The following is an 11,246-nucleotide window of genomic DNA, read 5'->3' as shown; positions in this document are numbered from 1 at the left end:
TGACATGAACCTTCTTGATTGTTAAAAATTAAATAATTTTAAGCCATTTTTAACAAACTTTTAATTGAGTAAATTAAAAAAAAAATGTGCAACACTTTTATGATATATAAATTTTTAAATATGATGTAATTAATTTTTTATACAATGGTGTAAGAAATAAACTAAAAAGGGATAGATTTGTTAATTGTTATGAGTGAAAGTCCCACATCGGCTCTGGGCAATGCTCAACCAATGAATTAATAAACTAAAAATCTACTCTTAACATGTAATAAGACATTTTCCCAAATCTAGTGAGTTGGGGTTTGACCCATTAATAGTTTGACTTTGCTCAATGAGTTTGCGGCTTCGGCCTTTAGTAGTTGAGTTTTACAAAATTGTACGGGTCCACATCGATGTATTATCGGGAATCAAATAACTCAAAGCGAACAATATTGTTTGTATATATGGGGTGTGGATTTACAAAAGATTATATTAATGACGAGAAATTGGAAACAAGTATAAAAATTTGGCAATCAAATCATATAACAATGATCATGATTATGATTGATCATGATCATGCAACCGGATTTGCCCTTGACTGGAAAGCATCAAAGCAATGCGAGCTAACTAAAGAAAAGAGTGCGAATGCAACCGGATTTGCCACCCGACCCATTGTGGTCCATTGGGCTTACTTATCGGCCCAAGCATTCATTCGCAAGCCTGCTAATTTTAGATGCCGGCCAAGGCCCAAGAGTCGACTCTAGGTAGAAGTTGTCTTGTGTTATTGATGACTGAATCAACGGACCAATCTTACACTTAAAGATGAGTGACAACACCAACAAGAGTTGGTATGGTTGACAATCGACTGAGTTAGACATATGTATACTCAATGTTCGATTTCAACCACAAGCGTAATTTTGTATGGTATTTCAAAAAAATGATGAGTGACTACAATTTTTGTTCGTCAAAAGTTAAACCAATATTTGGGGTTGGGTTCAAAGGAATAGATGGAACCACTATTTGGGGTTGGGTTAAGAGGAATAGATGATAGATTTAGCAGGCTTATCATTTATGTATTGTGAGTGCATGTTCATCAACTTAACCATTTGACGATAGCTTAACTAGTTATCTCTTTAGATTTAGAGTTTAAAGAATCTCGCCCGAAGTTGGAAGTTTGATTTGTAAATTTATACTTAATTTAGTACAATCTCGTATGAAGTTGGGAGTTGGATTTGTAAATTTGTAGTTAACTTAGTCCTCCATTTGTAGATGTGTACATAGAATTCACATAATAATACATATTTTTAGTAAAAACAGCAAGTTATTTTCCATTGGGACAAGCAAGAAACACCATATTCTTGATTGTAATTAATAAACATTGGACAAAAGGGGTGATTCGGACTCAAACACTGCTTATTTTCTAGTGGTACAGAAGATGAGGCCTATTTTTATGTTTGATTTGGCTTTGGCTTAGTTTTATTTCAGCTTTATTAACCATTGGTTTCTTTTATGTGATAATTATTTGACTCATATTAATTGCTAGCTCCATCAGTTTTAGCTAGGTTTTATAGATTTTGTAGACAAGACTTTTGAGGTTTTCTGTGAACTAGGAACAACTATATATATAGGGTGTCAGGTTTTTTGCTTCTTAGGTGTTGGGATAGTGAGCAACAATGGCACTAATTAATGTGGTAATTATAGTATTAGTGACATTAATCTAACCATAAATCATGATATGTAAATATAATGGTCAAGAGAAATGATGAGTGACAAGAACTTGCATGCAATTCTGTTATTTTTTAGTGTACACTATCAAATAGCTAGGATTGATCCATTGTTAACTTTTGTTGAATTAGGAGATATATATATCTTTGAACACTATTATTTTCTCAAAATTATCTACTGTTTATAATTTTGGGATGTTTGGTAATATTATTTGCATTATTGGTACAAAAATTAAGATTAAAATTGACAGTGAACATATATATATCATAATCAGAAAATTAATTACATTACATGACCTTAATTAGTTTGAAAACATAAGAATTGTTCTTCTCAAAAAAAAAAAAAAAAACATAAGAATTGTTCAAAAGTTTAAAAAGCTCACACACAAGAGTTAATTATTACAAATTAAGTTCAAGCAGTCTAGTACTAGTTAACTAGTTGGGTTCTTCATTACAGACCCAGTAAGTAACACAAACTTAATCTCAAGAAAGCAAGATATATAGGGAGTTCCATGCATATATATATATATATATATATATATATATATATATATATATATCCCTAAATCCTGTATTGCAGATTAGGCTGAATGGGTTGCACACGGAAGGAGAAAGGCATCTGTTCAGGTTTGTAGTCCTGTAGCCTCGTTATGTGCTGCTGATACCCATTTTCCATGCCCATCTCTGCTCGCTGTTGCTGCATTTGCAAACATGAGACCAAATAAAAACTATTAAAACTGCAAGAAACCTTGTGATCATGATCAGGAAATGTATATATGTTAGTTCATTCAAAATTTATTGACATCCGATCCCTAATTAATAGATAATTAGTTTACTCATATTTCTATGCAGGGATATATGCTTAATTGAATAAGACCTAGAGGAACTAAGTTGTTATATAAAAATAAAATAAAACGTAGTTACCACGTGGTGGTAACTAATGAGAAATTAAATTTGTATCAACAAATATATATAAAAATCTATTGGATTTGTATGGTAATTGTATTCAAAACTCTATAAACATATATTGATATATATGATCATTATACTAATTTTATTATAATCTTATAACTATGACATATACATATATATTTTTTGAAAAAACAATTATATACAATACTTGTTAGAACTTAAAATTTTATATTTTTATTGACATTTCTTGCACAATATTGTCTGGACTCCCGACTAGTTAATTGTAATATGAGTATATATTTATCCTTCACAACAAAAAGTGCCAATAATTTAGGAAAGGTAATTAATATTCACCCTCTTCATCATACAACTTAGTTTTTAAAAAAAAATTTATGTGAAATGATAATGCTAGACATTTTAAAACTGACAAGAGTAGAGAGTACGTACCAAATTAAAAATGAGGCTCTTATTTTCTTCCTCCAACATCTTGTCCTGACAGGTTAATTTTTCACACACACAAAAAATATTATAGGTTAGACCAAATGGTAAAATTTATAGTTACATCCAAAGTCCATATAACTCAATAATTAAACATTTCACAAGATAAAATTATTATGCTAGGGTTTATACATACATTTTTCCTGAGCATTGTGACGATCTCATCCTGTAAAAAAAAAAAACATAAATTAAAAATAAAGACAAGTAGTAAAATGAAGATCTTCAAGCACATAAGATTTATCTACAGTCAAACTATACTATATACTAATGGAATGAACACATACACTCACACATATAGATACATGTTTATAACTTTATATATATATATATATATACACTAGCCTGCTTGTCTCGAATGTTGGCCTGTCCTTTCTCAAGAACATCCTCAATGACCTGGAGTTCTTTGTGGTTTAAAGATGAGATATCTTCTCCCTTTAAATGCCTACAAAACAAATTCAAACATATTAGCTAGTATATAATATATGTGTGAGAAATTAATCTAGAGAGAGAGAGAGAGAGAGAGAGAGCTGGGAGTAGAGAGTAGAGTAGGCATGAAAACTAACAAATTAAAAAGAGTGAGAGATCTACCTGAGCTCAATCTGCATGCTATCATTCTCTTTCTTGATCCCATCAATCTCATTGCTTAGGTTCTTTGAGTATTTTTTTTATTATTTCAAAAGAAAAAAACAACCCTAGATGTTAGTTTTATCTTCAAAATATATAAAAGAGTTGCAAAATTTTATAGAAGAAGAGATGCAATTTACAAATACCAGATCTGTTTATACTAGTTAATTTAAAAAACCCTAGAGAAGATAAACACAATCCAATATATATATATATATATATATTCAGAGAACTATATGATCGATCTGTTGGTTTCAAGTGTCAAACTAAAAATCATGTTTAATTTTAGCAAGAAAAAGGAAATGTAAGAAAAAAATTTTATTACCAGATCTGGTCATGGGATGTTACATCTAACAAAAAAACATTAAAACAACTCAGCAAGAGATGTTGAGGGTGTGAAAGACATATATAAAGACACCCATTTGTAGATCTGTTCATAGAATTCATGGTTCATGGTTCCTTACATATTTTTAGCAAAAGAACCCTAACATTTTCCATTGGGACAAGCAAGAAACACCAGATTCTTCAGAGTATAAAACATTGGACAAAAGGGGTGGAGGCAGAGATAGATACATAGAGAGAGAGAGAGAGGATTAGACCTATACCTCATGCTTAGCATCCCACAACCTGTTCCCAGACTGCTTGTGATAACTCTCCAAGATATCAACCAACCTTCACCATACAAAAAAAATATATAAATCAATCAAAAGAATAAACTCCAAAAAAAACACACCAAGAAAAATCAATTAAATCAACAAAGAAATCTATCATAAGTTAATCACCAAAAAGAGATGCTAGATACCCACCAAGAAAAATCAGTGAAAGGACCAAAAACAAAGAAAAATTGCAAAAACCCTAATCACAAGACATATAAACAATCAATTTAAAGTAAGAGAGGGGGAAGAATTAAGTTTCATTTACATACTTAGTGGAAGGGCTACAATACTCATGCATCTTGCCAGAGCTAGCAAAGACAACAAGAGAGACTTTAGCATCACAAAGAACAGTGATCTCCTTAGCCTTCTTTATGATTCCATTTCTTCTCTTTGAGTAGGTGACCTGCCTGTTGCTTGAGTTCTCAATTCTCTTGATCTCAATCTTTCCTCTCCCCATCTTTCACTTACAAACACCCACACTTGATTATTCTCTTCTGCTCCTCTCTTTATGAAGAAGATGAGAGATGTAAGAGAGAAAAAGAGGCCAAGGTTAAAGTAATAGAGAAGTGCATACTATAAAGAGTAGGAAGATAATAGACTTTCTTAGTGGTACAGAAGGTGAGGACTTGTTTATGGGTTGTTGACAAAGCCAACGCAACTGCCTTCTTCTTTTTTAATGTGATGTTTGATTTAGCTTTGTTAGTTTTGTTTCACCTAGTTAACCATTGGTCTCTTTTGTGTCATAATTTCACTGATATTAATTGGTCAGTTTTAGGTTTTGGAAATCTAGACAAGACTTTTGAGTCTGAGGTTGTGTGAACCAGGAACAAATTAGACTAGGGTGCATGTTTTTGTGGAGTAAATATCGAAAATGACGAACATCTCAACATTATGATATTCTTTATCCCAATTGTTGAGTTGAATGCACAAAATTCAAGTGAATTCGTGAGCCCCACATATCCCATATGATACACATAAAATTATATGTGTACAACTCAACAACCGAGATAACTGAGATACGAGCTATACTGGAATCTCTATCATAAATGTAAAAACATATAATGGTAATCACAAAATAATAAAATCTTAAACCATCAAGTCAAAATATAACAATGGTGGTCAAAACTCAAAAGGGGTGTAGGCAACAGAAGATTTATTGTGTGTTTCATTGTCTAAGGAATATGATTCAGTGTCAAACTATCAAGATCATATCAAACCAGAAGGATTGGAAACCTTGTAGGCATACATAAGCCTGGCTATATATATAGGCTCAATGTTATTCACAGAGCGCATGCTTTTGTTTCATTTCACACTCATGTGTACACTGTACAAGACTTGGTCCCATTTTTTAAAATTTGTGTCTTTTTTCTTTGGTTTTTTGGGCCCGACGAGACATTGAGAGTTTTCAAGTCAAAGTTTGATAAGCCATTTTTAAGCAAATTGACCTATATCTATAGGGGGAGCTCACTGTTTTATTACTCCATGTTCCAGCATTAATTTACTCCATAAATTGTAGGGGGAAAAAAAATCTGCAACTGATTCTCTACCCACAGGCCATGAGCCAAGGGCCCATCCGTCTGCAAAATGCACGGGCCTTGGCATATATCTAATGCCCATGGGCCAAGCTTGGGCCTCATTTGATTTCAGTCCGGCTATGGACTTGTACGTTGTTAATACAAATGCCAATCATGTCTGGTAGGGGTCCAATATGTTAACGAAAATGCTAAGGATCTCGGTATTTTTTGTCTTAATTATGCCAAATGAATGCACATGGTTCATATGAAATCGTGTGTGTGAATCACAACATTTGGGATAACGCTCTTTATGAAGCAGAAATGTTGGTCCATGCCGTGGAGGTTGCTGATCATGGTAAACTGTTGCGACTTCCATCCACATTGGATCTCAAAGTGATTTCTCTTTTTTTCTTCTTCTGAGTTCTGTATCCTTCCATATGAACATGTTCGAAACCAGTTGTCTATCCAGCTTTTGACAGAAAATAGGCACCGTATCATTAGGCAAACAAACTGATTTACTGCTAATGATAATCGGAGGTACCATGAGGACTATTTACACCCCACGGTTTACTAAGCGCACCCAAATTTCTCGTCAAAATATCTAGTCTCAAAACACCCCATTGTCCCACCACATAACCAACCCTTCATCCCTCTACTCATCTTCATCACGAAAACCCAAACTCCTTCGTTCATCACCCTCATCGTCTGTCTAGACAATCAACCAATTCTTCTTGGAATCCACAAACCTACCAAGCAACATAGACGGAGAGATGGGGGCGGTGATAATCGATGGATCATAGCTATTTTTCTTGCAAGATTCATTGATGGCGGTACAAAACTTTGAAGACAAATACGGAGAAAACGAAGAAAGATATAGTTAAAAGATTGAGTGTGGTTCGTACGAAGAGATGGGTTGCCGACTTGCTGTGAATCTGTGATGTCTCTCTTTGAGGAGAAGATGATTTGGGCTTGGGACTTCTGGGGATTTAGGGTTAATGTGCAGATTGTGGTGCTATCATTCACTGGTGGCGGTGGAAATACCAAACATTACAAACCCTAGCAAAGGATGATTTACTCGATAATGTTATGTTTCTAACTGGGATCTAATAAGATTGGGTTGTACTTAGTTAAAGTTAAAATTGGGGTGCATATAGTGTTCATCCAATTATCTGCTGACTGTTTTCTTCCAAGACTAAGGAAGGTATTGTGCGACTTTCTTTACTTCGCAAATCAATCACCCAATAGAGGTATCTTTAAGTCAGAGAAGAAATTATGATCGCACCTTTCATGTCTTTTGGAACTGCATAGATCATCCAGAGGAGAATTCGAGCTAAAATGCACGGCAGAAACATGTAGTGAAAGAAAGGAAAACTTTCTTGGCTACTTCAGGGTTCAGAGACGAGCTGCCAAAAAGGAAAATGGGCAATGATGACTTATGATTGTCACATGTCATCTGTTCCAAAGAGAAATTCAGCAGAGCAATCACCAGAACTCAACATCACCCCACCTCATCAGAAAATATGAAAGATTTACCAAAATACATGTTATTCTTACTCGCCATATCACATTATATTCAGAAAGAACAATTTGGATAACAAGAATTTACAAGCCAACACATATGACAAATAAGGTCAAACAACTTCACAATCCCACAAAATGAAAAGGAAGTACCTGTCACTACTATCCAAGCCCCATCCCTGTCTAAGCATCAGCAGAATTTCATCATTAGCAGCGTGCATACTTCCAATTTTAAATTATAAGGTCTTTATTGTATGCTGAAGTGAATAGACGTGCAAACGCTCATCTCCAACCAACTGGCATTTTCCAGCATATTCTAATCATGATCAAATAATTTCAATTCTTCGCTGAATGGATTATCATTTATCAGTTACTTGATCTTGATTGGACGCCAAAGTTCAAATTCCGAAGTCTATGCTCACCTCTGACCAATTTGCATTTTCTAGCATATTCACAATATGATCAAACAATCTCCACACCTCTGCCGACTGTTTAGAACCAATTTGAAATGCTGAAGTCCCGTAGCTTGCTGAGATGTCTTTCCATGTCTTGTCTAGACTTGGCCCAGTCCTCTCTCTCTATCACAGTGGTGGGATCATCTCTCTCACTCTAAAAACATCAAAATGAATATGAATTAGGCAATGCATAGAGGATAAAATCACAGAAACAAATTTGGATCGGAGATTATCACCATATCAATTATTTTGAAAGAGGTTCCATTATCCCGTATAACAAGCAAATCCCTCTTTCTGTCCCTGTTTCTTCCTCCTGGAGCTGTGACCTATACATGTCATATCAACCATAATATGACCAAGCCTCTCTCATGACTACTTGAAGTCACATTAGCTTTTTGCAAAAAGTAACAAAACTAGTAAAAATGTTATAGTGCCAGCCCATGTATACAATCAGATTCCCAATAATTGCATGGGAAATCAGACAAACCTTAAACCAAGTCTGAAGGGAAAACAGGACTTGGAAAGATGAGAGGCATATGTATTAGCATGTTTGCAAGATTACAAGAGCATTCAAAGCTCGTTCTAGAAACTATAGTGCTTACCAAAACTTTTGCTCTAGTAATTGACTTTGTTTTGGAGTTGATAACATAAATCTCCTCAAAATCAAGCACAAACTCTGGGTCATTCAGCCTCCGATTCCTGTAATGCTTCGTCAACAAAATCTACATCAAATAATCAAATGCGTGAGTCCGTGACGTTATTACCATAAAACAGATAATAACTGATTGATAAAAAACCATAAAAGGAACAAGAAAATTAAGAAAAACACGTCAACTCCCCTGCTAACACAACTATGTTTTTGTCCTTCAAGATTCAAGAAAATAAACCCCTCGCATAAAATAATTTCCATAAACACTACGGAAACCTTTTGCACTAGAGTTATTTACCCTTTGGAATAAAACCTACTCAAAACTTTCAAACTTATGTAAACATAAAATGAGGGTCAAATCAGCATATCCTTCATGACCTTCTCTCCAGGGTGCAATTCTTCTTTGCACATCACAACATCTCTCAATATTTTTTCCACATGCCATTATTCGCCTTGCAATCTTTATTCAGAAGTTCCATTGACATCAGAACAAAACTTGATTACCATCTTCCTCAAGGCATGGCAATATTGCTTTTGTTCACAGGACTTGTTTGAATTTTTTTCTTTATTTACACTGAAGCATTCCTACCCAACATAATAATTTCAGGCTTTTATGTGCTTCGTTTCTCTAGGAGGCGTGCTTTCTCTTCATCCTTCTACCACTTGAGATAAAAATGTTTCTACATTTAAGGCTATATATGTGGAAACTGGAAGGGGAAATTTTGAAAGAAGTAACCAATAAAAATTAAAACTAGTATTATGCAATTGCTTTATGCCATGCTGCTTTGAAGTGAAGTGAGACAACAATTTCTAAACAAAAATCAACTTCCACAGCCAGAGTATCTTGCAAAAAGATTATATATTCCAATCAAACAAAAAAGGTATAATAGAGCAGGAGAAAAGTAAACTCAATACATTTACTGATTTATACGATTATATGGCATCTGTCTAACCAATAGGTTGCTCATACCTTATGTATCTCCTTTTCAGACTTATACAAAGGATCCCGAGGAGCATCAATGGGTGGCTCTGTAACATTATAACATCCATAATCACTTTTTGCACATCGTATGTACTGCAATTCACACAAAGGACACAATTTCCATCAGTTAGAGACAACTTGTAGAATCAGAAAGCGGAATGCAAACTAAAAAAATCGTTACTCTTGTTTAGTTGTTTCCATGATTTCCCAAATTTGCAAAATATATTCTTCAATCTCCATAAATATAACAGAGATACGTCATGTACCTAATCTCAATGACCTCCTAGTACCACTTTAGCTGTACCTGCTAGAGTGTCATAGAGGATTTCTCCTTACCGATGCTTTCCTTGTGCTCTTTCAGTATCGTAAACTCTCTCCAACAGTTAAATAATTCTAGCATACCATCCGTATTACCAATTTTTATCTATTTGTAACATAACAGAGTCATTAACTCATAGCTGACAACCACTGTAATTTCATGATAAACTTTATCTTCAACAACAAACAATTCCACGAAGTGATGGAACTTCCAGAATTACATTACATCATAGCTTTTTTCACATTTTTGGATTACAAACGAAGATTTCATCTGCACTACGATAAGCATGGCCAACAGTTCAAGAGATGACCGAGTATAATTTCTAAGCACATTCCAAGATACAAATTAGCATTACCTTCTGAGGCATTGGAGCAAGAACCTTCGGTATTGAGTAAATATCCGTGTCTGGCGGCGTCACATACATCTACATACCAAAAAATTTGATTATGAAAAGAAAATACAAGCCTAGACGCGTGCACAATTTCATAGGCACAAACATTCTATACCAACCTCCCTGAAATCATAGACGTCATTGTCCGGGTCCGGAGGTTTTCTTATGAAGAAATCGCAGTCCTGCAAACTAATCTTGTGGAACTCCTCCTCGTTGATTCTATAATCGACGACCATCTCGGGATCCCAGCCTTGGATGGACATGAAGCTCTTGCTGTCAACCATGGCGATGTCGTCATCCACAACTGTAATGGCCCCAGCAGCCAAGGGTTCATACTCGACGTCGTAGTCCTTCTTGTTGTCAACCTCCTCCACCTCGTCCTCGTCCATGTCGTAGTCATCGGGGCCCCCGGAATCAGCGTCACCGTCATCGGCCCTTACAATGAAAGAAGATTTTCGGGACCGGCGCAGGGTAAGCGACGTGAGCTTGAATGTGAGGGCGGGAAACGGAGTGCCCGTAGTCGCACCGGCGGTGGTGGTGGAGGGGTATGAATTTCTGAGGTTTAAGGAGGGTAGGGAAGAAAGGATGAGAGGAGTAGTAGACATGGCGTGGTCCTGTGGTGTGTTTGGAAGGCAAGAAAGTGAGGAAGTTTGTTGTTTTGGCCCTTTGGGGTTTTGGATTGGGTTTTTTACTTTTGGTTTTTTATTTATTTGTTTAATGATTTTATAGTTTTTAGTTAATGAATTCGAAGTTAAATTTTTAATTTTTTTTCCTAATATAATGAATGACGTACAAAAAATTGTTTTGGCGACACCTTCCAAGTGCCCATGAAATATAAGAAATAAAAACATCTTAAATATATTTTATAAAATTATTCTACAATCAGAAAAATATATATATATTTTTTTACGAAACAAAAACTACATATAACCAAACATGTATTTTTTTAAAACCAAAAATAAATCTATAAAACAAATCCCAAACATGTAAATTTCGGATACTTGGTCAATTATATTTTCTAAATA

General features: G+C 34.8%; 2 protein-coding genes across 3 annotated transcripts; both read right to left on the bottom strand.

The window, feature by feature from the left end:
- Positions 1 to 1,994: 1,994 nt before the first annotated feature.
- LOC119997933 (agamous-like MADS-box protein MADS9) lies at positions 1,995 to 4,882 on the bottom strand. Its single transcript, XM_038845167.1, has 8 exons — positions 4,663 to 4,882; positions 4,343 to 4,409; positions 3,702 to 3,763; positions 3,456 to 3,555; positions 3,250 to 3,279; positions 3,063 to 3,107; positions 2,264 to 2,400; positions 1,995 to 2,231 (listed from the first exon to the last, which is right to left on the bottom strand). The coding sequence occupies exons 1-7, from the start codon at positions 4,848 to 4,850 to the stop codon at positions 2,266 to 2,268; spliced, it is 627 nt and encodes a 208-aa protein (XP_038701095.1). The 5' UTR covers positions 4,851 to 4,882; the 3' UTR covers positions 1,995 to 2,231; positions 2,264 to 2,265.
- A 2,536-nt stretch (positions 4,883 to 7,418) lies between these two features.
- On the bottom strand, positions 7,419 to 10,884 carry LOC119996213. 2 transcript variants are annotated; one of them, XR_005467816.1, is made up of 7 exons: positions 10,341 to 10,884; positions 10,186 to 10,254; positions 9,500 to 9,604; positions 8,483 to 8,602; positions 8,117 to 8,206; positions 7,848 to 8,034; positions 7,419 to 7,741 (listed from the first exon to the last, which is right to left on the bottom strand). XR_005467816.1 is itself a non-coding variant. In XM_038842768.1 (6 exons), the coding sequence occupies exons 1-6, from the start codon at positions 10,824 to 10,826 to the stop codon at positions 7,918 to 7,920; spliced, it is 987 nt and encodes a 328-aa protein (XP_038698696.1). In that variant the 5' UTR covers positions 10,827 to 10,884; the 3' UTR covers positions 7,419 to 7,917. The 2 variants fall into 2 exon arrangements, 1 of the variants encoding a protein (XP_038698696.1); XM_038842768.1 differs by having other exon boundaries at positions 7,419 to 8,034.
- Between the last annotated feature and the right edge of the window lie 362 nt (positions 10,885 to 11,246).

This window comes from Tripterygium wilfordii, chromosome 4 (assembly GCF_013401445.1).
Source record: "Tripterygium wilfordii isolate XIE 37 chromosome 4, ASM1340144v1, whole genome shotgun sequence".
In the NCBI taxonomy this organism is placed as follows: domain Eukaryota; kingdom Viridiplantae; phylum Streptophyta; class Magnoliopsida; order Celastrales; family Celastraceae; genus Tripterygium; species Tripterygium wilfordii.
Note: the sequence above shows the minus strand (reverse complement) of the source record. Positions and strands in the feature narration are given on the sequence as shown.